We start from the raw sequence: 27950 nt of genomic DNA, 5'->3' as shown, positions 1-27950 counted from the left end.
AAAAAATTTAAATGCATTTTCAGCTTTTCCTCACTAGCCTAGACAATATGACCCTTTGTTAGTAATCATGACAAAGCAGAAAGCAGCAAGCAGAAACAAGGACTAATATACAAATTCTACCTTCCTAAGCTTGGTGGTAAGTTCCAATACTTTAGCATCTTTAGCAGCAGAGTTCCCAGGAGACAAAAGGTCAGACTACAGAGCCAGTTAGGGACAGGAAAGATAACAGGGAAAGAAATGAAACTGAGACTTGAAAACACACACAGGCACACTTGAAAAGGCTCATTTGTAGTTACTACATATAATTCTTCCGACTTCATTATCCCATTTGCAGCCTTCTAAAAATCTTAATATTAATGAGTACCATTACTTCCCTCTCTCCCCACATTCCTCACTTGGTTAACAGTGGAAGAAACTTGGGGTTCCCCCTTCAGAAATAGTTCTTGTTTTAGAAGATTTTATGCCTATTATTGATTAATTTTAATAAAAAGCAATACAATTATAATTCAGAGAGACATTTTCAAAACGTAACAGAGTTAACAGAAAACCTGCTCAAGTTCCAAAGAGCAGAAATTAAAAAAAAAAAAAAAGATTACATTAGTGTGTGTTCATAGAGATGAACAGAAAAACGCAGAAAACAAGGAGAAACATTTTCTGAACTAGTTGGAGGAAAAACAGAAACACAATGTAACAAACCCAACAGTTTAAGAACAGATTTCTTGTAGCAGGACACCAACAGAGAAGAGAATCTTGAGGATACGGTCCAATTGACTCACCTTTGAAAGTGCTGCAACTCTCTGTGCCAGCTCAGCCTCCACCTCCGGCAAAGTTTCAGCTTTTCTCAAAGTCTGCTGCAGCTTTTGCTCAGCTAGTTCCAGTCGTTCTTGCAGTTGCCTATTCTTGTCTTCACTCTACACAGAATTATGATCAGCAAATGTTTAGCGTTAAAATGGTAATTAATTTTCGTCAGAAGAAGGTAAGGATACAGCTTACTGCCTTTACTAGACCTATGGAGAACAAACTGTCCAAAACTGCTTTCATAACCAAAGATGTGGCATCCTCCCCTTCATTACATGAGACAACTTCTTCTCTACAAATTTTTTTCCGCAGACAATTTTGTGTATTCTGAAAGCAACTACATCGCCAAACATAGTTATGGTATGGGAAGCAGCACAGAACAAGTTGTGAATTTTCAATGTCAAGACTTTGAGTTACATCAAGGAAAAAATTCCTTCATATTTTAAATAACACTATGCATGTTACCACAAAATTTATTTTTATTTAAAATGTGTACAACTTCTTTTAAAAATTATACTAAAAGGGACTTCTCTTGTTGACTAAGAGTTGCCTGGCCTCCTCTAGTTAGAGTGAATGGCTAAACAACCATTTCTGGTTTTAAGTTGGATTACTTCATGTCAAGCATACATCAAATTTCCTCCCGCAGTAAGGCAACACTTACTTCTATTACAGGCTACAAAAATCACTACACAAATTTTAAAACTGTTTTAGCTTAGGATGAGTAATTCTCACACATGAAACTAAAGATGCTTGGATACACACATAGCAACTTAAAAATCCACAATTAATAGGGACAACAGCCCTGCTGCACCATGATCAAGTGCACCAAAATGCTCAAAACCATTTCCTCTCTCCAGTAAACTGTCTCATCTTCATTTCCAGGGTAAAATTCTGTACAACGCACTCCTCCAGTTACCAAAAAACAATCGCTAACAATAGCACATTACAGATGATATTTATCTTCCTAAAAGCAAAGTGCTTTAGTACAGTATGTACATTGATTATTTCCATCAGTTTTATGCTAAGCAAAATGTACTTCATCTTATTTCAAATTACAACCTGTCGATGCATGGAGTCTTTAGTGGCAATTTCATTTTCAAGTTTATCATTGAGGTCATGCACAGATGTAGCTTCACGTTGTGCAGCGAGGTAGCGTTTCTCAAGAGTTGTAATTCTCTCTTCCATGTCTTCCTTTTGGGCCATAGTCTATGCAAGACACAAGTCAGAATTTAGAACTTCATCTTATTTCAAATTACAACCTGTCGATGCATGGAGTCTTTAGTGGCAATTTCATTTTCAAGTTTATCATTGAGGTCATGCACAGATGTAGCTTCACGTTGTGCAGCGAGGTAGCGTTTCTCAAGAGTTGTAATTCTCTCTTCCATGTCTTCCTTTTGGGCCATAGTCTATGCAAGACACAAGTCAGAATTTAGAATGTAAGGTAATTATTTAGAATGTAAGGGATAATGGGGGGGGGAGGGAACCGACAAACCAAAAATAGTAATAATAAAAAATAAAAACCAGATAGACTCTGTTATTTCTCTGAGTAAAACAAAATGAAGTAGAAAGAATAGTCTCACTTAGGCTTACAATTTCAATGACTTTTTTTTTTTTTAAACAGTGAATGCTTAAAAAGACTGGTCCATATTATATTACACCACAGATCTGCTACTTACCTTTCTAGTAGCACAAACACAGCAAATGTTTACTTCCCGGGGACAGTCAGAGTGTGTTCTTGGACTTAACTAAGCTCCCTTTCTATTTAATAAGGATACAGTACACTGCAATACACAGGACCTTGGAGATTAGTGACTGATCAGTAACAGGAACTGTCAATCACATCACTGAAATTAAAGTGATTCCTCAACCACATACATCTTTAAAAATAAAAAATCTAAACTTCACAAATAAGCTTAGCATTTATGACAAGATCAAGCATCTTTTCAAGAACATGTTAAAGTTCACAATGCTAAATCTCTAATTTAACATATTCGTGAAGCATCTAGTTAGTCATAGATTTATTCTGAAGACGGATTTTCTTAAGCGGCTGGTCTTTTAAACAAAAAATAGCACCATCATGCTCTAAACAATTTTCTTCTCACCTATCAAACCAAAGACATTCAAAAGCATAAAGGTGTAACTGAGCACCAATGACACTGAAATGTTATAAAGCAGTTGCATTTGTGACTACTCAAATTTTGACAGTTTATTCCTCACCTCTCGTACATCTCTCTGTAACTTTGTATTCATTTCTTCAGATTTTATTAAGTCTTTTCTAGCTGTGTCAAGATCTTCTTCCAGCTCTGTTACTCTGCTAGACAAAGCAGTAAGACGTTCTTTCATTTGTGTCTGCTCTTTGTTTTGCTTATCTATGACGTCTTGGAGTTCAATCACTTTAGCAAGGTTTTCATCATGGCATAAAGAACCATCAGAGGATCGCTATTAAACGGGGTGGGGGAAAAAAAAAGTATTTGCACATTATCCAGAAATTTAAAAAACAAACTGTTACTTATCTGTAAACACCCCTCCCCCAAGATAATTTTATTATTGGGTAGACTGCAAAAATTGAAATTGTGGTAACTGAGGCTTTTTAATTAAATCATCACTCAAACCCCTTTTATTAGAGTTCAAAGTTAAAATATTATAGTTAATGGTTAAAAAAAATCAGACATCAGCTAAAAAAGTAAATAGCTGTACCTTCCCGTTTGTAGTTGGTGTATTTTCCTGTTCGTGATTTATATCCAGCATCCCATCTGGAAGTGTTTTCTTCTGATTATTTTGCTCTTTCAGAATCATTAACTAAAAGAAAAGAAAAGTTTATATACATATGTTTCAAGTCAATTCCTTTCTCACTAATAATATAAGGAACAGCTGCAAAAGCAAAGGAGCAAAACAACAATTACTGATTCTACTGCAAGGTATGTATTAATAAAATGCGACACAGGCACTCAAAAAACTTATGCCATTGCAACCCAAAAATTCTTATTTTAAAGCCACAGGAACTCTTTTTGTTGGGATTTTTGTGGGGGAGTTAGGGAGGTCAGGGTTTTTCTCGTTTTTCCTTTCCTGCTCTTTCAAAGTGACTTGTTTAAAAATTATAGTTATCCCATTTGGTAAAAAACAAACAAACAAAAAAATCAAAACCAAGAAGTGAAAGTGAACCTTAATAACTGAATAAATTACTGTGTACAAATATTGACTAAACACCCACAATGCACACATGAAAACTTCTTTAAAAAAAAAACCAACCTCTTTATGCGTAGTACCTAGTTCTTCTTCCAATAAGCTACATCTTTCAAGTGCTACTCGTAACCTCTCCCTTACCTGAAAGAGTAATTTCAAATAATTTGAAATCATTCAAATTAAAAAGAAATCAATTTCACTTATTGCCATGCTGCCATGTCCTTTCAGATAATAAATGACACTATTTCCATTACACTTAGAGACCTGCTTAATCTTGAGTCAGTACTAATTACAACATATGCTACAAAAAACCTTCTAGGGAAACAATGCATATCTTCAAATCTAGCTTTTCCTTTTTTTGTCATAAGCAAATCGTATCTCAACATGACCTGTACATTTAGGCAAGAATTAAACATATCCAGAATTTGCTTATCCTTTTGTAAGGCACAGAGTGTGTATGCTCTTGCTTATTTACAACACGGAAGAAGAGACAGAATTCTACTTAAAATAATTTGCCAGACTTTATATACAAGGGTCACAAAAGTTAGTCAAACTATGAGTTGGGAGCAAAATTCACAGTGAACTTCACCACTTGCATATCCTGCTGCCAACGTCAGGCACAACTAAAGGGCGGAGTTCCTTTAATTCAGCTTTATTTGATATTGCAGTGTAAGCAGATTCCTCTCCTCCTGTTCTCTCTAGTCCATTTCTTGTATTACATCATCAGAAGGCTAAATCCTGGTATTATACAGGTAAGCAAATGTATGCATTCCTGCAACAAATATATTGCCCCTGAACCATGCTTAGTTTACATTAGCACAGTTAATGAAGTACTAGAATAAACTACAGCACCTTGCTTTAGTGCAACATATTCATTCAGGAGGGCAGTTACTGATGGAGTTATAGCAAAGCCACTATCTTAATACAGAGAGAAGCTCAGAGACCCTGACTGCTGCAACTTTAGCATGAACAACTGCATGGTCCACACAAAAGAAAGAGGGGACAGGATGAGAAGATGTTAGCTACCATATTTCATTACCTTTTCATCAAGGGCTTTATGGTGTTCAAATAAAGATTTTAGTGCTTTGAGAACTTCTACTTCACTAGAAACTCCTGCTGGAGACTGAGCTTGTCTCTTCACAACAGTCATTCTGAGAGATCGCTCATGCCTGGAGACAAGACACTCCAAATGTTCCAGTAAAAAAAAAAATTAAAAAAAAAAAAAAAAAAAAAATAAAGAACAATGTTTATTCCTGTTCTGCATAGCTGCAGAAAACTTTGCCTCCTCAAACATCAAGTTTCCAAACTCCAAACCTGAGAGCCAAAGACTATTGCATCAAGCATAAGGACCTGTTTTTAACATTTCACCCGTGTCAGAAGAAGTTATATCAGAGCTAATGCATTTCCTAATTCTCTTTTTCAGTCTAGTTTTTAAATGAGGTTTCTACTTAACCAGGTCTTTTCAGTTCCGCCACCAATCTGAGGAACTGCATGCTTGTCAGAAGGATGTACATAGGAAATGCTCTAAATCAGAGAGCAACTGTTCTGCTGGCAGCAGTGTAAGCTGCTGGAACAGATCACTACAGCTTGCCCACTCTATTCCTCTGATCTCGGGTGTTGTAGGATTACAAAACTTTAACACAAGAAAGCTGAACAACAGACAGCAGTGCAGTCTTACAAGCTTTTCCTGATTCTGCACAGCAGTATTTGGAGCTGTGCATAAGATTCCAAACTTTCTTAATCAACACACATTTGCACCTCCAGGGGGATTCATGTGCAAGTATCAGGGAAAACACACTTTTAGCTTTTCAAATCGAACATTCAATGTTTTCCTCCATGTAGTTGGATGCTTTAATAATGGTAATCTCAGAGAAGACAAGGAACTAACCCTGGTATTATTTCTTTCTGCTTTCAGTTCAGCGATTTCTTCTTCCCTTTCAAGCAGCTGCTCCCTGCATACATTTAGCTCTTTCGTAAGCGCTGCAAATTCCTGAAATAAACCAGACAAATATAAGCACATCAAGTATCGGGATATAGTGAGAGCAGATTCATAGGAACACTTGACGTGATTTCTTGAAGTATTCATTTCAGATGTCTAAAGCCAATACAGTTGCATTAGTCATGCTAAGCAGGCTTAAGTTCAAACACTTAAAACCGTTACACTGTCAAATGTAAAGATTAAAGATGTTTGACCAGTACTTTTGAGAACTTGTTTGTCTCTCAAGGCAATTATCTGAATTGGGGTATCCCTTGTAAGCAAAAGGGAAAAACCTATTTGTAATGCACTTTGTTATTGTTTCAAAAAGTTGTTGTTTGGGGTTTTTTTAAATGACTGCTGAGGGAGACATGAAAAAACAAGAGCCCTAAGCAAAAACAGAACCCAGCAAATCATGACAAATTTCAAGTCAGTATTTAATTGTGAGAGACAATGTGTAACCCTGGCAGAACACACAGGTTACTTCTTCATAGTAACAGAGCATTCTTGAAGCTTCGCCACTGGAGGACTCAGACCTTTATAGGTATTTAGCTACTTAAGCTACACGCAGGGATTTCATTTATACCTACTTTTAAATCTCACAGAATGGAACTGAAACCACCCTTTCCCTGTAGTCCTGCTAGAAATCTCGGAGGATTAGAATCAGAATTTTCTAGAAACTGAGCCCTTGGGCTCAAAGCCCTCAAAAGGCTTTCCCTTCACATTCAGTAAAGCTTTCAGCAAACAAAACTGAACCAAAGTGAAATAGTACATGGAGTGAAGTCATCAGGGAACAGGAATTAAGCTAACTCACAGCAGTTACTGCATGTTTTTGAACATTGAGATTCGTCAAATTTAAAGACTATATTTCTAAATTTTTGGATTTCTGTCAGGAAGACATGATTGTACTGAATATCCGAGAGCGCCACCACATCCTAAACTATTTCCACTCTATCAACAGCCTCACTGAAAATACTCAACATAAAAGGCATTTAATCTTTCTATCAACTCAGTGAGCATACTCTGGATAGAATAAAAGATACAACTATACACCACATTCATAAGCAAATACTGAGCCTAACCTTATCTACCTACTTACTCTCGCAAAATTTAAGTTGTAATCTGAACCGCATTAGAAATTATTAACAGTAAGCGTGAATGTGAACAAGTCCATGCTTTAGAAGAGAGCTTTGTAGGAAACGGGAAAGAAAACCCTCTTGTGTTATCAATGCAACTTAGGATGTGAAAATAAATACGTTATCAGTCATTCCAATGGCCGGTGAACACTTCAGAACCTCTTGTATAAGAAAGCATTGAAACACTAGTAAATAAATTAGTCTTCTTTATTGTCTAAAATAAGGAAAACACTCTAATAAACAAGCATCACATCTAATAAACAGTAGATCAGTATAGCTGAACTGGTGATGATCAAGACAAGATGAACAAGACAAATGGCTAAGAAGAACGTACTGTGGCAACACACTGTGCGCACAAACGCTGCTTCTCTAAATTTTCCAAATTCTGCAAGGTATACTGCTTAACAGACAGTAGCTGCGTATCAAGTAAAAGCTTAAGACAGAGCTGTTCTGCAGTAAAATTCAAAGTGACAGAAAACACATGCTTAAAAACAAAAGGACACATCAACTAATTACACTAGCACATCTGCAAATTCTAACACACAGCTGAAATAAGCAGACATAGTCAAAAGACACTATCTGCAAATTCCAAGATTAATTTGGTAAACTTTATTCTGAAACATACATGTGATTGAAAAGACAAAAAAATATGTTGTGCAACATATACCTACAGTGAACTCTTTGGAATTACTAATGTATTAGGCTTTTAAAGGTTGCTATGAAAAAGATAGTAACACCACCATCACAGATGCAGAATCCATCTCCATAATCCCTCTTCCTAAATAAAAATCTGCTCATTGGAAAAAAGATTCGGTATAGTCCCCCTAGTTAATCAGCAAATCACTGCAAAAAAAGCCTTAATTTCTTTCCTTTTTCAATTGCTAAAAAAAAAAAAAAATTATTTCCTTAACACACTTGATAATTATGCTCACATAAATATTTCACTGCAGTATTTCATTTGCATCCTTAAAAAAAAAAAAACGGCCTATTATTTTCAAGTAAAAATCTCTACAAATACACTTATTAAAACAACCTGGTCTGTAAATAAAGCTACTGGAACTTTTAAATACACAAAGCAAACTACAAAAGATTCCTGAGTACAAGGTAAACCAAGAAACAAAAAAACCTACTTCAAGCTTCACAGAAGCTGACGGAAAAATTGACTCTACTATGAGCTTTCCCTGCAGAACACTCCTTCGTGTCCCAACTTTTCCTGTACTTCCAATATCCCACCCACGGGAGCTTCCAAGACTCCCAGACAACTGACAGCACACATCCCTTTTGCTCCAATACAAGCTTAGGTAAAGCAGAACGCGATTCCAAAGTCGCAGTTCTTCACAGGCCTTCCCTACTTATCTTTATGTATTAGATAATTATGTACTACTGAAACTACTAGAAGTACCAATAGACTCAAAGTATTCACATAAGAGCTTGATATGAACAGATTTTCTTGGTGGTTTTTTGCCCTTTTGAAAACAAATAATTAAAAAAAAAAACTTAAAATAAAACCATCAACATTTACAAGCATAGACATTACACAATTCTCCAAAGGACAGCGGACTGACATGGAAAGTTCTTATTTTTCCGGTTTCTACCTCAAGTCTTGAGAACCAGATAAAGAAAGCCGTAAGGACTACCAGACACTGTTTCATCATCCCTTCTCAACTTAAAAATCACTGTACAGCACTAATACACATTTTCTTATCTAAGACACGTATGAGCTTCATCTTCTGAAAAACAGCTGTATATTTGAAAGGAAGTCTATTTGCTCTTCAAATGATTATAGTACATACAGTTCTATTCCATTGCATACTTCTGTGCAAATATAAATTGCAGCACAAATATATCGTAATTATGACACGAACCATCGCACTGTCAGGTGACCCAAAAAGAACAGTGCACACAGGAATTTATATTGCTGCTGCATAAACAGACTGACACGTATTTCTGGCATTGCTTAATACTTCCATTGCTGTTTGTTTTGACAAAATATACTTGCTTTGAGTCCCATGAGCTGCCTAAGAAAGAACACTTGAATGTCCTTAGTTTCAGGTGACACTGCCAAAAGGCATGTCCTTTCTCGTTTTAATACTTACCTTCAACAGTAGACAATTTGTGATTTCCTCAAGCAGGTCAAAAGGAGAGAAACTATTTGTAACATTAGCATCTCAAAAAAGCTTGAGTTGTCTCAATTTCTTCCTTGGCATTAGATGAACGTACAGAAAGAATTAAAGGAAAAAGAAAAATCCTGAGAAACTTTTCTACTTATCCACAAAGTTGTATTACTTATTCTGTAATTAAGGACAAGATTGAGAGCATCAGAACAAAGTTCTGCTCTGCTTCTGATTGCCATCAAAATAATAAGTACCCAACTCTGAGGACTGACAAGAATGGAACTCAGAATAAGCACTTTAGAGCACGTACAAGAAAGAGTCGGAGAGCGACGAATATACTAGGTAAATATCCCCTGTTGATTAGAACATACTGACACTCGTACTCTATACTAAACTGAAATGTTTACTGAGGAAAGTAACTTTCTGAACCAACTGAATCATTCCAAACATGACACTCTTGCTACCAGAAATAAATACTCTCAACAAAAAACTAAATTAAGAGAAAGTAAGTTTGTTGTTGTTCAGTAATACATTTTCTGTGGTTTTTTTTTTCCCCACAAACTCCATGAATTTTTAAAGCAAGAGCATTTCTTCTACCTCAACCTTCAGAACTGACCTTCAATCTTTAATATTTTAGAGGCTGCAACACAAACACCCTTCCAAAAGTTGGATCAGCTGGTGTCTAGCTGTCATCTAGCTGTCAAGCCTGTACATTTCTGATGTCCGAGCTGACAGCCACTTGGTTACTTGTGAGATCTCGGTCCAGGCATATTACAGCTGTCAGGGAACAGGTTCTCTTCATGTTTATTACAAGCATAATTTGTAGGTTCCACTGATAGTACATCACAAACCAATAAATGCTACATGACAGGAAAGACAGTATTTAACTTAGGGAAAAACTTGAAAGAAACAGAAGTAATCCCTGAAAGTCTATTAACACAAGCTGTGTACTAGGGATGCTCTTTGCTACTATGACTGCAGACAAAGGACTGTAAGTTTGCTTGGGATTTGCTCAAGCAACAAAATTCATTCCACTATAAAACACACCACCACTCTTGAGTACATAAGGATTAATGGATTAGAGGCAAAAAGATGACCAGAAAGCTTATTTAAAGGATGAAAAGATGTTAAAAAAGAAACATATTTTAAATTCATCAAAGAAAATATTATTAAATACTATTAAAGTAGTATCTTCTGGCAATACAAGGATGAAGATGCAACTGTTGCATCTTTAGGAACATCTCTGCCAAAAATATGTGAGTGGAATTTATCTGTTTAATCTCCAAGTAATATTTTGTTTTACTGTTAACATTCTGTTCTGTAGCCTGCATATCAAACAACCCACGCAAAAAACTGAGAAGCTGAAGAGAGCATGAGAAGAACAACCAGGGAAAGCGCAGGCCATCAGGGATGAGAAAATGAGGGAATCTGAGATAAGTTTCCATCATGCTATTTACATTACATATAAACCACAATTATTGCAAATGATGCATGCATGAAAATGACATGCATACAGTCTTAAACAAAACAAAGAAAACCTAAATATCTAAGCTTCACAGGGTATTTCATAGCATTGCAAATGATGCATGCATGAAAATGACATGCATACAGTCTTAAACAAAACAATCAAAGAAAACCTAAATATCTAAGCTTCACAGGGTATTTCATAGCCACTTCATCTTAAACCTAAGGGTTTTAGGTAGCACACAGTGACCGGTATCCCCAATATATTTGGAAGTTCCTAGCAAGCGAATTTTTGTACCTATTAAGTCACACCAGTTTAGCTTTTTATTTTTAAGCTAACAGATTTATGAAATAATTCAAGGGTATTTAGAGTTAAAACTGAAAAGAATTGACATGTACTAATCATTAAATCCAGCCTTCCAAGAAAACACAGTTACACACACTTTAACAGCAACAAATCCAGGAGAAACACCAACACAAATTGTGCTTTGCCTGTTCAGCATAATAAATTAGATTGCTTTCAGCCTTTCCATATCTCTGGCCTGTGCTAATGGGAAAGAGAAAACAGTCTATAGCCTGTAAAGAAAAATATTTTGGTTTTCACCTAGTGAAATTAATGTCCAGTAAGTATCAAGCAGCCTGGATTTTCCAACCTGGAAACATAAAACTTATTTCAAGCGTTAAGAGAATCAGTTCTATGAAATAAGTTTATCTTTTGATCTCAAAAATCCCAACAATTTAAAAGGGACTGTAAGAAAATACTTAAAGTAATATTAAAATACAGTTATGTCAAACTCCTGCGTTTCGGAGCACTGAAAGGTTTTCCATGCTCAAAGTAGTTGTTTTTTCAACTAGAGCTAACTACCGGCCAGAGTAAGCTTATAATACAATTAATGTATCGACCTCCTTTCCTATTTCTGCTTTTGCATAAGATGTTTTATAACTCAAAAGACCACTACCAAAACACAGGTGCAGATTTCTTTACTATTAAAAAAATCCTCACGTTCCAACTAGTGGCATTGAGATATTTTAAAACATGTAATACCACCTTTGGTCAACTCTCAGAAATTTATGTTTTCCTTGACTCAAAAAAACATATCTTTTCTTTCTCTAGCAAAAACTGTAACACTGCATGAAAACACTCAAATGAATATTGCCGCCAGCTGATGGTCAGTGACTAATACTAAACCCAAGTAACTTCTTATCATTCCAGCCCTCTTTTTTAGTACGGTATTCTTCAAGCTTACTTCTTGGATTGACCTATCTAGGCTTTGTCATTAATGCTGCTCAATACTAAACAGGCAATTAAGTTTTAAAGTATTTACAGTTGCATAATTATTATCCAGTTATTGCTCTGGAATGAAACTCAGTTTCCAGTCCACTTTGGAGCTGAAATCAACTGCCTAGCGTTTGACAAGTAATGAGCAAAAGAACTCTTAACTCACAGCCAGTAGGTACCAAACATATGCCCAAGAGCAAAATGACAAAGCTTATATATAGTAAGACCAAGTCTCCATGGTAATAAATAGGTTTCCAGTTACATCCCGAGCGAGTTGCTTAAATTTATGTGCAGTGTTCACTGAGCCTGAACTACAAAGCACTAAATCTGGACTTCATTGCTAGGAGCTTTCAGGAAGCGCTGCGTGTTGACGTGCAAGAAAACATAAATGAAGACGGGTGGTATTTGGCAGCTTTGCAAGAAGAATGCAGAAGTAACAGGAAAAGGGAGGTAGAAACACACCAGTTCCATGTTCTCCCTCCTGTATCTCCCCTTCCCTGATCTAACACATTTCTGACAGACATTTCCGGGGGGAGGGGGGGTGGTGGTGTGGTGGGTAAAAGTACCGGAACCCAAACATGGCTGGATTCAGCCTCTCACTCCTTGAAGGATCACAGGTCTTCCTTTCACCACATTAATCAATGCTCGAACTTTATACACGCTACAGAACTGTTTGGAAAGCGAGCCTGTAAACCCTAGTACACAGAACAAAGCATAGGTCGAAGACAAGCCAACAGGAGCCGCCTACACTCAAATCATTAACTACAGCCTGTATAAACCACTCAGACTAGCAAAATCATTACTGCCTATACTCTTGCATTTAATTCTCTAAACCCAGCAAAACAGTGCTGTTACGTATACAAGACTAGGGGCAAAGCCTCATCCAAAAATGTGTCATCACTGGAGAGTCAACAATCACTGATTATATACACCGTACTTTGCACTGCAAGGTACACATGCTGATCTCCAAGCATCTTCCAAGCTCCACCATTAATTAGACCTACATACAACACAGTGAATACAAGTCACAGATGCAACAAATGGTATCTACAAGACTGTTAGCTGGTAATGTGCTGGAAGTCAAAACTAAGCCACAGCTGCATCCTACAACTTCTTTGTAGGTCTGTGAAATTAAGGAAAGAGAACATGAAGTTGTTTAAACAAGTCAGAAAATTTCATCCAGCTACTCCTCTTTTGGTCTAACAACTCACAGTTTGCCAAGCATCTTCCTGTAGGGCAACTAGCCTTGCGGTCACTGAAAGATTAAGAATCCATAATTTCTCCAGGTAGTTTGTTAATCTTTTCATCGACCTTAACAAATCATTGCCAGCATCTGACGCTTGTTCAGAGTATGGTAGATCACACAGGGTATATTTTCAGTTAACCCAGAGTGGACACTACCCATTTTCACCATAGCCTTTTTAACATAGACTTTTAAAGCTACAGATGTGTATCAAAGATTACACATCGAACAAGTGAACAACTACACCAAAGTACTTATTTCTTCCCAAAGGCTTTCCCCAAATACTCAACTAGGGGGGCGAACCCTGCAACTTAACAGCATGCACAGAGGATTAACGAGAAATGAACAAACTGAACACTAACTAGAAACACTATTTTTTTCTCTTGTCTTTGTAAAACACTTTTAAAATGTTGTCCCCACTCAGGCGACACTGTGAATCTTCTGAGTAAAGCAGTCCGAAAGTAGAACCATTACAACAGCCGTAAGGTAACAGCTGCCTAGCAGCAAGCATAGGAAATACAGAAGCGCTCTTCAGACTTGCATGAAACTTAGCATCTATTCATATGCAATGGTGGCAGAAAACCTTCTTCCATCACATGGCTAGAATCTTTTCACTGTGGTGGTCATGCAAAGAGTTCCACCTTAACTGCTCTTGGATGCACATGAAAATATCTCCTGAAAGGGCAGATATGGCACGAAAGTATTCAAAACCACACCGATCTTGTTCAACTTGGAAAAACGTGCAAGATCAGCTAAAATATGTATCAGGAAAAATTTAGTCATCATTGAAAAACAGGCTTTTCAGTTTGGGATGTGTCTGGCTACTTTGTGCAGAACTGTGACTGCTGAGACTGGTCAGTAACAGAGTAATCCTTTCCAATACTGTAACAGTCCAAGTACCAATATTTCAGAAGAATAGTTTACCTTAACACAGAAACAAGTTTACAATACTTGGGGGGTGTTAGAAAAACAAATGCCTCTCAGTTACACTCTGAATCCGTGAATTCTAAGGGTTTCACAATATGAATTACCACATGCCTGTACCCCTAGCCTAGTCTATTTTGATTAGTAACTAATACAGTAAGTAGTAGCACAACTTCTTACTTGTAGCTTTAGGCATCTCCATTTTTGGAGTCCATGTCAGTGAAGAAACCTACCCACACCCATACCCACTATGGCAAAAGGAGAATACAGTTGTACTTAATTAAAGAGGAAGAATCTTGCATTACCAGTTTGACAAGATATGGGACAAAACCAGTCTCCATCTTTAATATGACACTATAAAGATTTCATTGAAGTTTTTCCTCTCCACATAAAGTTGGTCAGGATTTCCTGGGATCCCATACAGGTTTTCACAGCATACAATGCTCCTCAAAGATGCCAAACTGTAGAACAACTGCAAGATACGCTGAGAAAGTTTAACAAGTTCACTGTTTTTCCTGGGACCCCCCATTATGCAGGCTAAGCAGCTACTGCAAAAGCTATAGCAAGATCTTTTAAATTGTAAACAACACTGAACTGTCAGTTTCCTTGGGCAAGGAAAAAAAAAATTATTTTTCTATATGACAACTCCAAACATACTGCACTCACAAGAAATAGCACAATTCTGGCTCAGCTGACATTTAATATTAAATTCCTATAACTTTTATGAATTGAAACTTATTTGATCCTAAATACTGAATTCTCGTGTTTAAAAAATTAATTCCTTACATGACTAATACTTGACTATTTTTTAGAAATAGACCCAGGACAAGATCCTTCATGCATGATTACTTCAGTGACAAGATACTTCTGCTTGCAAAAACTGTAAGTAGCAGCTGATGCACTGCCCTGCCCTATTCTAATCATTCATCTTGGCCTTAGTTGTCAGGTTTAGTTCTGTGGCCAGTAGGTGTAAAGTACGTTTTTCACACTATGTTAAAAGGGAGTGCTTGGGAATATCTGAGTAAGGCTGGCCAAGCCATCCTCATTAAACAAGCATCAACATGTACTTCCCCCTCACTGCTCTCCTATTTTTTTTATATATATATTTTTTTTTTTGCCAAGTGATGAACAGTTCAGTCTTATAATTTCAAACTTGTTTAAGCAAGTAATACTCAATGAGGACAGACACATGCCTTCAGCAGGAAATTCAACTTACAGGCTCTTTACATTTTGTTTTTCTCTTTCTTTGTACCCTGTCACCCCAGTTTACATGCTAAGTGAATTTACTGGGCTAACTGAAGCTAAATATATCCAAATCTGCAATAGTTGGACTAAATGCAACTGGACCATTCCATGGAAAAGTTGCTTGATTTTTACAAATAAAGGCAACTCTAAAGCCCATGCAAAAAGAGTAGAGTCTCAGGTCTTACAACAGACAAGTCTGGTATTTAAACACAGAAAAACTTAACTCGGCAACATAGATTAAGTGTCAAAGAGTTGTTTTAAGGGGTTTTTTTAAGCTTTTTTTAATGTTCAAAGTAATTTTTTGTCTGCCACAAAAGATATCCATAATTAACAGTTCCAAACTTCATAACTACCTGAACCCAAAAAGCATGTTACATCACAGAACAAAACCAGGGATATGAATAATGCTAAAAGGCAGGGAAGGGAGGTAAAAAAAAAAAAAAAAAAAAAAGAAAAGGAAGAGATGAGGACAGCGTGTTAATATGCTGTAACCAGTAACAAATGCTGAAGCAAAAGATGGATTGGTGAGGAACCTGGTCTGAGAAGAGGAAGAAGCTCCTATTCCTCACTGTGCTACAAACAAGGGAAAGATGATGCAACCAGGAAACCCTGCAGCCTCCTACTCAGTTGAGAGAAAAGGCACACTTGGCCCATGTCTCCTCTACTACCTCCCAGGACTTAATCTTTTATAACCATTGCACAAAATACAGAAGATTATTACGCAGTCTCTAAAGACTACAGATCCAACAGGGGATCAGAGTTACACCAAGGTAAGTATCAGCATAACCAAGATTACAGGAGGGGAAAAGGACAGCTTCTTTCCTGCATGGACGAGCAGTGAAAGCCAAAATCCTAAAAAGCTTTTTCGTTTCCACTTTACATAAAGTAATTCCAGATTTCTTAAAACAAAGGCTTAGCTTTTGGAAGATAATGTTGTTGAACCACACCCTCAAAAGACATTCTGAAAACACAAGCTGCATGTTCTAAAAGAAATAAATTACTAGATGCACCTGCCTCGTGTTCTTCAACACGAAACTAAGAATTTTATGACCTTCCAAGCCTTTTCCCATGAACTACAAAAAGGTGATAACACTGCATGAAAAATATACTACTCAGGAATAAAATAAAATAAATAAAAACGACCCACAGTGGTATCCCGAGTCATCCCTGAAATTATCTAAACCAAACTTTTAGTCCTTCACCCAAATGTGACACAGCAAATAGAGAGCTTTGAAGAGATATTCTGAAGTTAGAAGTTTACCTAAGACACACATAAACATGTAAAAACCCCAACCAGATTCTGTCGTACATTCAAGACCACTCTCCATACATGCTCTGCTGTTCCAACCTTGGTCTCTCAGGTGTAGAGTCATCATTTACACCCATAATTAGATTATCTGAAGAACTTCTAGTACTACAGGTAACTCTTTGAACAACAGAATCCCATCTAAATCTTTAAAAGACCTTTGATTTGGGTCAAAAGTTTCTTTTATTTCTGGGTTTCCAAATTAAAACACAAAAGGTAGCCCATGTCTTAAGTCCTAGTAGAAGCAAGAGATTCAAGTGTGAGATGTCAGTCAGGACTTTAAATACGATACACAACAGAACCTTAAAGAATATAAAATTACACAGAGTTCATGTTCCCATTGGGAACAGTAAATCCACAAGTCTTACTCAAGCACAAACTACAGTGAAAAGCACAGCTAGTAACAGAATTTAGGTGCAGTCTTATTCATTCAGCAAGGTTAATGGAGACCCACGAACCCCACCACGTTACAGAACACCACTTCAGCTAGCAGATTTCCCATTTATGGATAGGAGCACAAAGAAAAGGAGAGTTTTGACTATGACATTCTATTGGCAAAAGTATATATTGCTACATTATTTTTGCAGCAGGCTCACATAAGACATTTGAGAATCCACAACTGAAACCCACAAATTAAACCCTGCCATTGATCAAGACGGAGGTCCTTTCAGATGTGTACAGCAGAATCCCTTTTCCCCCAATTTTCTTTTTTAAAACAATTTTGATTTACACAGTGAGAAAACTTTCATATCAAGCATTCTGTGTGAAGCACACAATAAAACAAACAAGCAATTCCACTCTCAGATATCCCTCTCCCTTTTCAGTGGCTTGTTTCATGATCGTGCTTGAAAATTCAGAAACAGTAGTAAACCAGGCTTAATAAAATTGGTTACTATTTACTGAGATAACCATGGATCCAATACCCTTAAAATAACAGGAATTTATGACCCTCTTTATTGACTGAGCCCTCTCCATATTAAACAAAGTTTTATGTTTTACACCAAGGATTTGGGCAGCCAAAATTCCTTTTCAAGTAATTCAAAATAAACACCATTTCTCATTACAGAAAACTGTCAATGTTGAAAAGACAATGATTAATAAACTTCAACCAACTGCAGGGCAGTTTCTTTACATGAACATTCATAGTTACATCTTTCAGCTCTACATCGGGTCAGTCTAAACTTTGTATAGGTCAACACAAAAATTCTTTGTTTAAACTGCACAACTTAAGGTGGCTTTGTTTTGTTTTGGTTTTTTTAACTATGTAAATTATTCGGCTACCTAAGCTTATACAGTTATACGGGATTTAAAAAAAAAAAATCAAGGCCTGCCCATTTTCCTATCACAACAAATAGAAAACACTTGCTTATTTTCCAAGTGGAAGTTTTTTTCTCAACAAAACTAGAAGGATTAGAAGGATGTGCATATTGAATTTTTCAAGCTTTTTTTTCCACATGGCTTTGAACAAGAGTGATGATCCTTGTTTAAGATCTGTCCTGAAGATATCTGATTATTACTGGTAGTGTAAGGACCTTTTCATTAAGGAATCCTGGAGCACTTCATAGAAGTTCTAAAACAAAATACTATTTCTAAACATTTATATTTCTGACAACATAACCATAAGACAGATGAACTACAGGAAAAGATATATCGAATGGTCAAGGCCTGCCCATTTTCCTATCACAACAAATAGAAAACACTTGCTTATTTTCCAAGTGGAAGGTTTTTCCTCAACAAAACTAGAAGGATTAGAAGGATGTGCATATTGAATTTTTCAAGCTTTTTTTTCCACATGGCCCTTTGAACAAGTGATGATCCTTGTTTAAGATCTGTCCTGAAGATATCTGATTATTACTGGTAGTGTAAGGACCTTTTCATTAAGGAATCCTGGAGCACTTCATAGAAGTTCTAAAACAAAATACTATTTCTAAACATTTATATTTCTGACAACATAACCATAAGACAGATGAACTACAGGAAAAGATATATCGAATGGTCTTATTCATATGTACCCATTAAAAATCACAGTATACTTCAAATGCAACCAAAATTATATTCCCATTAAGATTTTCACTACCATCCTCAGAAACCATACCCTGAGTAGTCACGAACATAAACACATGAGCGAAGTTCAAGGCTAGCCACTGTGGAATAGCAGAAGAGAAGATTAAGCAACAAAGCTTCTCCTTTTAAAAATGTTACAGCTCTAACCACTGTAGGAACAGGCCACAGAGCCTTGTCATGCTCATCAGAAGAAAAGGAGCTGATTTTCAGTAGAGCTTATACGAAACCCAAGTCTGAAAGAGATAAAGGTCATAGGCAAAAAACAAGTTAACCAACTATTCACATCAATTTACAGAGAACCTAAAGGAAAACGCCACATCAGAGTCAAACTGAGCATTAACTTTAACAAGTATTGTAATCACAGTACTCCTCCAATTCTGAATATATGAACTAGGAGAGTAATCTCCTCAAGCAACCTACAGATAAGTATTCAGCTCACTACACAATTATCTGGAGTTTACAAAATGCAGAAACAGTATTTCCAAGCAATCCTGTGAAAAAGTCAAGTTGAATAAAAAACTCTCTCCACTCGGCAGCAAAATAATAATTCTTCTTTCAGCCTGGAGAATGTGAAAACATTTTTCCTGGCAAGAACTGCCACAAATTTCCCCATTTACACTTGGAGAATCCACAGGCAGGCTTACAAAAAAATACACTTGGAAAGTTATGAACACCCAGATTACCTGACACACACTATGCATATTTATCCCTTCTCAGTATTTGTAGCTTGAGATCCATATGTGCAAGAGATTATAGTAAGTATTTTCTAATATATGTCAACAGATACCAGTCAGCCTTACAGACTTAAAGTGACTTAAGCTGCCTAAATTGCTAAAAGCAGCTTACATGAAGACCTCTATCACATTCCTTTAAAGCAGGAAAGTTAAAGCAAAATTAAGTTAAAGTGTGAAGTATATTGAGTACTGGGATGCAGTGCCAGCTTAGGAAGTACAAAAACCAAAATTACTGATAGACAGCTAAAATGTTCTCTCCAAATATTCAAGCTCTCTGACAACATTGTTAACTATAAGGGATCTACATATATCAAAACACAAACAACTGTGTACTCTCAAGATCAAATCCTATAGCAAGTAAAACCAACATCCATCTCTTCTAAATAAATACCAGAAAGAAGAAACCAAAGTCACACGCCAGTGGATGTTAAAACACTAAGAACTTGGTGCGGGAGGATTGTATTTTTTTAATTCATATTTATCTTAAAAAAAAAAAATCCAGGAATTTGGTTTTTTTTAACATCTAGCTGGAAATTGCAACTATGTAGCCACACTGAATCTTTAAGTCTTGCTAACAAACATCTTTAAAGTAGTTTTTATTTATACTCTTAAAAAGAAAAGAGAAAAAAATAGAAGGGCTTGCAGAGGAAGAATTCTCAGAATGCCAAAATAAACACTACCTGCTGTACAAGAGGCTACAGGCAAGTTAGCATAGATGAGTATATATGTGAATTTCTCCTGGTTCTAAATATACCATATATTTTTAAAACAGCTTGTTTTGATTATAGCTCTTTTCACCCAAGCTTATGCACAGCCTGTTTGTTAGCTTGCAAGTTAGACTACAGCACACCAAACATTAATACACCCATTATCAGACATTCGTACATAGTAACAGAAGAGTGGGAAAAAATAATCACCAGCTCATCTTTCAGGGCTACACCCACAAATCACTATTAAAAACAAACAAAAAGCATTTCTGGGTAGTCACCAAAACATTCTTCCTACAAACAAACAAAGTAAAATAAAAACAATAGTTTTAGACTTCATAAAAGCTTTTTATTAAAGGGATTGATGGGACATCATAACAGCACTAAAGTTCACCCTGAGATACAAGAAAACTTTAATTCTAAATTTAATCTAGCTAAAAGGTCTATTTATAATCAAGATAACCTAAATGAAAAGCACAGTATAAACAGCAAGTTGCTAACAATAGGCAAGCAGATGTCTGCTGGGTAGGGGTGGGATGTTTCAATAAACAAACTCACCCAAACATATTTAAATGAGAAACAAAGTAGTCAGAACAAATGCTAGAGACTTGGTCCTCAATATACTCCACTATACTGTTGGAAGCGTAGCTACTCCTCTTTTTGCCCGGTCATAGAGCATACTTTCAGATAACTTCATATTCTGAAGGTTTTGGACAAAAGTTGTCTGTTTCTATGCCTTGCAAAGAAAGAAATGTTAGGGCAGTTGAGGTTTATTGATATAGTCAGTGAAGAATTCTAAACATTAACTCCTATCTCCATCTGACTTAAACTAGGGTAGATAAAGACAGATCTATCCAGTAATTTACTAACAGTAAGAGTCAAGAAAGATTTAGCAACTGAAACTCAACATAGACAAGATTAAAATTATAGTTGTCTGAAAAAGCCACAGAAAGAGTCATGTTCATCTTTGCTGTCAGAACGGGATGAGAGAAGTGGAGGATATTTCTGCTGTGACATGCATTTGCACATCTGAAATCCTTTTGGATCTCTATCGTTTCTGGACACACGGGCTCACTGCTGAGACTAATGGCTTTTATTTAGAAGTCAATACCACATCTTGCTAGAATAAGAAGTACAAGCTATGTCACCTCAAGGCTGAACAGTTCTGAATACGGTAAATGGAGTTGCACTTAAAATGCTAAGGAGATGTCAGCTGTTGCAAAGTTTGGCAAGCCCTTTACTTAAGGTACTTTCTGCAACTGTGTTCTACATATAATGTACAATTCAAAACCTCATTTCTACATCTATGACATCCTGTGTTATTTAAAATTTGTCTGGAGGAAATCCAAACAACACCAGTATTAAAATGGCAACTAAATCCTTCAGTTCATCACTATAAAACAATACCAGGGCAGTCTTCAGACCAAGTGTTTAGATATTTCTTACATGCGAGACATTGAACAGTATTTCTGAGATTGTCTAAGGAAGATCATTCTATAGAGACATACCTGAATTTAACTGAATACAAATATAAACAGACACATACTATTTTTAACTGAAGTGTGCAGTAGTGATAAAATACTTACTATAGATAGAATGCAACTAAAGATGGCCTGCTGGGGACTCACTTCAAATTAAGATACGATGGGCAACCTAGGAAAGCCGAAGCCAAGCCAAAATTATAGGCAGCTTTTCTTCCATATTTAACTCCACATTACAGTAAAGTGCTCTTATTTACACACAGACACACACAGCCTCTGACAGGAGGTTCTCATCTGCCCCTATATATGCGTTGCTGAATACAGAAATTCTGAACAGGACCATCATAAATACAGAAAGGCTTCTAACTTCTATTTTACTTGCCTTGCATAGAAATGAAAATAAAGTATGATAAATTTAAGACCAAAAGATTAGAAGTGCAAGATTAAGATGGATCTTAATAAGAGTGTTGCTGTCTTACAGAAGCATAATATCTGCACATCAGCTTATAAAATTCTTGACATACATATTAAAATTGTCATCCTGATCAGAGTTGCTATGAATTCATCAACTTTGCTTTTATTTGTGCTAGGTACCAGAGTCTCTGTAAATTAAACTCTAGCCTTCTCCACCCAAAACAAACACATTGTTGTCATTTACAGAAACTTCTACATGGAATTCTACCAGCAAATTGAACCCTAGCCTGCAACACCTTAAGAGCAAGAACTGGTAGTCAGTTGGACCTCATCTACCTTAAGTTCCAGATTTAACTTTTAAATGCAGTGGCATCCTGTATGTTTCACAGATGAACTTATACAAATTTTAAGCACACAAACATTGAATTTTGTAGAATACACTCTAGAAGGCACATAAAGGGCATAATTAAATCCACTAAGACCATAATCAAATCATAACTGAATGTGTTTACATTAAAAATAAAAGCTAAGTTCTCAAAGCAAAAAGTTCATTTTCATTTTTTCTGTGAAAAATTCTAGGAAGAATAAAATTAATTTCAAGTTCTTGCACAGCAATTTGATTTCATCAAGTCCATCTTCCAAGGTCAGAGTACAGCTTGACTAGGGTAATCTGTAATAGAAGGTAACTCCCAGAAAACAAAAAGCGTTGCCAAGAATCCAGTTATTTTATCAAGACAATGTTGATGTATTTCATTTCCAGCTGTCCATACAAGAAAAACTTGCCAGTTTTACTCTGCGAAGATGTAACAGTTAAAGCATGTCTATATAAGATTAGAATGCTCTTCTCTCTGTGAATTAGACATCCACAACAAGTCTTCTTACCCTAAATAGCTGTTTCAGGTTTATGTGAGCTAGAACTGATGCCTTTGAATTACTAGCTGATCACCACACTACAAGTATAGTAGAAAAGTCTACTTCTCTGACACTTCAGAGAATGCGCATCACTGCTGCAGAATAAACTGCATTTACTTCTATAACCTACAAGATGTGCAAATACACAAGTACCAATTTGCCATTTCGTAACTATATACACACCGGTACAAGCCTCTTCCCTATACACAGCAACTCAGTGAATGCAAGGAATTAAGTACAGGGATGCCATTAGAAATCGAGTGTCTTCATACTAAAAACAGAGAAGTAGTTTTGATATAGAAGCAATCAATCTGGCATTCCTTCTTTCATACAAGGAGTTTCCATCAGTCATCAGAACGGTCTAACTGGCTGATTCAGCTAAATATGTAAAACAGGAGAAGTGTACATACAAACAATTCAGTTCAATACTCCTTAAGATAAAGTACTCCAACATCAACTACAAAGACGTGTTACAAGCTACATGCCAAGTCTGAGGGAGAACTAATACATTGGTTACATAGTGATTTAGTAATTCATGCAATTACACTAGTATTTGTACAGCTAGTCAAATTGATCTTCACATCTCTTTCTACTAACAGTTTTTTATCATAGTAGTTGTTTTCAAAATTGTACACTACTAAATCCCTTCTCTCCTGAAAAAAATATGACACAGTTGTCAGTAAATTTAAAGTTATCCTGCTTCTACCCCTCCTTGAAATCCACAGCTAAACAACGGGTTATTTGAGACAGTAGTTCAAAAGAATGCTCAGCTTGAAATAATTAACAAAAAATTTTGAATAGTTTCAAATGTTAGAGTCACCACAAAGTTTTCCCAGTGAACACTTAATAAAAAAAAAAATCCTTTCACCTCATCAGAAATGTATACCTATGAAGTAACTGACTCTTCACCATAACAACAACAAAAACTTGTCAAATACAGAAGTTATTTCTGATTGTAACAAGAATAATAAAATACTTTTGAAAGCAACATCAATTGTCACCTTCCACAATCATTTGAGCTTAAGCACCACTGAGGACAAAAGTGGCACACTTTTCACACCACCACAACAGTATTTTTCAAGAGCAATCTACAAAAAAATCCATGCACTGCTGCATATTTATAGAAAATTGCAGTAAAATTTCTCTCTCAACTGAACTATGAGACTTGCTTTCCTACAGATTTCACATGAAACCATACAATTGTGACATTCTTGAAAACGGGAATTGTTTTAACTGCATTAATCTTTTAGAAACGTTTAGAAAGAAATGTTTACATGTAAGTAGCTTATTAGATTTAGGAAGGAAAGCTGAGAATTGAAAAGGGAAAAAAGGAACAGTACACTTAGCGCTTGGATGATTCTACTCAGCCACAAATTAAAGTATAACAGTTTACAGATCATGCAATTGGTTAATGGCATCCGTTAACGTAGCAGACCTGAAACAGCGGCTAAAGAGAAGCCACAACTATTACAACAAAAAAACAAAGCATGATTTTTGCCTGCAGCACATGATTTAGCACAGGGAGCAGCAAAGGTTGGAAACTTCTCCTTTCTGATTTCCATCATACCATTGTAACACAACTAGACTAACATGTACTACTTTTCAGTTTCTATCCCTAGTAATTGCCAGTACCGATTACCATACCAAGAGTCATACAGTGATTACATTATAATGAGAGCAGTGGAAACAGAAGGATTTAAAACTACTGTTTTAAAGTGTATAAACAGTAACTACAATATTTAAGGATATGTAAACATTTGTAAAAATAATAAGTATTCTTAGAATAAGGTATGCAAGTATAACATCATCATGACATACTCGGGACAACAACCAACCATGCTAGAAAGTGTACGGCTATCAACAGTTAACTGACACCTGAAAGCGGCCTCTGCTTTGCCTACAACCAAATGCTTTTCAAAGTGTTCAAAGTTCAGTTGGATTCTTTTTAACTAGAATGGATAAAAACCAAGAAGTTCTGTAGACACCAATCACCTTTCCTAACTACACACTACTGCCCTATGTAACACGTTTAGCACTACAGGCTATACGCTGGTACACTCCATCTTCCAGAAGTCAGTAATTAGTAACTCCTTACAAGACCAAAAAAAAAAAGAAAACCACCACCCCAAATCCAAACTCTCCGAAAGGAACTACATGAGTTAAACAACACACTCGGACTTCTACACTGCCATGACAACTCAGCATGTATTCACAAGGTAGCAGTCTTAAACTTTCAAGTTTTTAAATCAAAGTCTATAACGGTATCAGAATGGCCTGCTTTTTTTCCCAGAATGGCCTGTATGTAATTCTTAAGCACGTGAATGAATCAGGCAGTTAGAAACAACATTGAAAAATACTAGTGACAGAAGAAAGTCCATCAGGTTCTATTAAACAAAAGGACGTAGACAAGACTTCATGCTCAAGCTAAGCCAAAGAAATGCCAGAAACCGGGAAAGCATACTGGAGGTAAAGGGCTGATGTTCCCTGCTTGCCTTGCTTTTATATCTTTCTCAAAGCAAGCAAGCACCAACAGGTACTTCAGGAAAGTACTAAGCTAGATTGACCTTCCCCTAACATAACCTGACTCTTCAGTAAATTAAATATACAAAAAGCCAACAAAAAACCCACAAGAAATACAAAAATTATCGAAAGATACCTTCCTTTCAAAACATCCATACCTGTGGAAGCGCAGTATTGAGCTGTCTCTGCAAGGAATCTCTCTCATGACCAACTTCATGTAGCTTGCCCTGGGTCAATGCTAGCGTCTCCTGAGTTTCTCTTAGTGTTTCCAGAAGGCGATCCCTTTCTTCCAACATGGATACCATTAATTGCTCAAAATGGGAATCAGCATCTGACTGTAATGGGGAACCTGAACCATGGCCTCCATTTCCCCCAGAGGGAATCTCTGCCTCACTGATGGTTGGCATCACCTCACACATCATCTTGAAACAAAATAAGACAAAACAAAGACCATAAATTTAAGTCAAACAAATCTAAACAGGATAAGCAAAGGAACTTTGGATACTACCCATAATACCAACTTAGCTTTCCCAATGATAGCATCAGCAAAGGTTGCCAACACCTTAGTGTTTGCCACTATTTCATTAAAACTGCGGGAGAAAAGGTATACAATCAATTTAATCAAAGCATCACTTCATAATGAGAATCTTGTGACTTCTCGCAAAACCAGATTTTTACAGCTATATTTCAAACTGTAATCTCATTTTAATGGATTTATATTTTTGTTAAGAGTAAACTGCTGCTGAGATCTTTAAAAAAAACACAGATAAGCATGCAGCATGCCACCAAAAATTATACACTTAAACCAGTAACTGATTACACTGCATGTTTCGTGAATCATTATCTGCTTCTTCCAACACTTGAAACATACAAGATAGTATCTAAAACAGTACTTTGAGCTTATGCTGGCTGTAGAAAGTCTACGGTAAAAGTGATGCATGTAAATTAGTGGTAAATCCAAATAGTCCAGTTTGGGAGATACACATGTAAAGGAAGATAAAAAGCAAAAAATTCATCATGAAGTGGCAGCAGCTGTCACTGTAGATAACAAAAGTAAAGGTAAGCAAAAATAATTCAAGGCAGAATATGAATACAATTAACAATGCAAAAGTAAATACTGTACTACTGTTAAATTGGAAGGACTTTTAAGAGACCCTTACAGAACCTTACAAGAGGCTAAGGCATCAAGTTTTTTAAAAAGCATGGAAAAAAACCCACTAATATAATTACTGCACACTCTCAGTGAACCACTAAGACGTCTAAAGTTCTTCAGACAGCCTCTCTCAAAATCACAAACCTACATGAACCTAAGGCAAATCAGAAAAAATAGTTCTCTCAACCTCTCAGGTACCACAAAGTTTCTTCTCAGCCTTAAATTTCACACTCCTATCTGAACATTTCAAAGAACAATTAAACTTGTTCTGAGCCTTACAGTGGGACCTCTCAATCCCTTTAAAGACTTGGAACAGCCTGAAGTGCTTTATAACATTTTCATGCATGATTACCATAAGCCCTGTATTTTCAACACCACTACGTTATTTACCTTGCTCAATAAAATGAAAAGGCTTGGAAAACAGGCCCCAGGTTTCCTGCAGTACCAGTTCTTCTCTGTTTTTAGTAGTTTTTTGTTACCCCCAAAAACCTTTCGGATTGCAAAGCATCCATGCAGCTCTAGTCCAAAGTCTATTTAATTGAAACACCCCGTGCACGTGAAAACAAATAAACCTGCCGAGTAAAGAGCAGATCCAGTAAAAAGCAGCAGCAGCTTCAGCTAACTAGCCAAGTCCCCAGAACAGAAGAATGAAAATAAACTGTCTCAGCTTCCCATCCCTCTATTACCGGCCCACAGGTCCTGCGACAGCTGGGATGGGGGAATCATGTGCTGAGGGGGAAAAAAAAAAAAAAAAAAAAAGAAAAGGTCTGATGCAGCGGTGCAACAAGCTTCAATAGTTCATCGCTCATAAATTCCACTCAGGTCACAATCGCATTATTAATCAGAGTACGGACAGCATGGGAAAACGGCTCGAGCTTTCTTGTAAAGGACTTGGAAAAGCCTCCCTTCTTTTCTCTTCTGTTAATTCCAACGGGAGGCTCTCCTTCCAGTTTCCTGGGTCTTAGTTCAAACATTTATAATCCCAAGAGCAAGGCGCCGCTATCTGTTTGGAAGGCGAGGAGAAGGGAGACCTGTTGTTTCCTCTGCGTTAGTCCTCCACCCGCTCTCGCCCCGGCCGGTCCCACCGACGATGCTCCGGAACCGAGATATCCAGCCGAGAGGGGTGAAAGAAACCCGCCGGGAATGGAGGCAGCGCCCGGGAAGCGCAGGCGGGGGAGGAAGGCCCCGAAGTGAGACGGGGGCACCGGCAGCTCGCCGCCCGGGTCTCGCCGCTCCTCTTCCGCGGCAGGGCCCGACAAACAAAGATGCTGGCCGAGGAGATGGGGCTTTTCTGCTCC

At 36.8% G+C, this 27950-nt stretch overlaps 1 protein-coding gene across 1 annotated transcript in view; it reads right to left on the bottom strand.

The window, feature by feature from the left end:
* The window catches only part of PPFIA1 (PTPRF interacting protein alpha 1), a 61649-nt gene extending 34227 nt beyond the window's left edge, over positions 1–27422 (bottom strand). Inside the window, exons 1-10 of the mRNA XM_019473979.1 lie at positions 27043–27422; positions 25658–25921; positions 5870–5971; positions 5021–5185; positions 4048–4122; positions 3496–3597; positions 3016–3237; positions 2058–2204; positions 777–911; positions 121–195 (exon numbers count right to left, since the gene is read on the bottom strand). Of these exons, the coding sequence (XP_019329524.1) occupies positions 121–195; positions 777–911; positions 2058–2204; positions 3016–3237; positions 3496–3597; positions 4048–4122; positions 5021–5185; positions 5870–5971; positions 25658–25921 (1287 nt within the window). The 5' untranslated portion in view covers positions 27043–27422. The remainder of the gene's footprint in view (positions 1–120; positions 196–776; positions 912–2057; positions 2205–3015; positions 3238–3495; positions 3598–4047; positions 4123–5020; positions 5186–5869; positions 5972–25657; positions 25922–27042) is intronic.
* Between the last annotated feature and the right edge of the window lie 528 nt (positions 27423–27950).

This window comes from Aptenodytes forsteri, unplaced genomic scaffold (assembly GCF_000699145.1).
Source record: "Aptenodytes forsteri isolate BGI_AS27 unplaced genomic scaffold, ASM69914v1 Scaffold252, whole genome shotgun sequence".
In the NCBI taxonomy this organism is placed as follows: Eukaryota; Metazoa; Chordata; class Aves; order Sphenisciformes; family Spheniscidae; genus Aptenodytes; species Aptenodytes forsteri.
The sequence above is the reverse complement of the archived record's forward strand: the minus strand, read 5'-3'. Positions and strand labels throughout refer to the sequence as shown.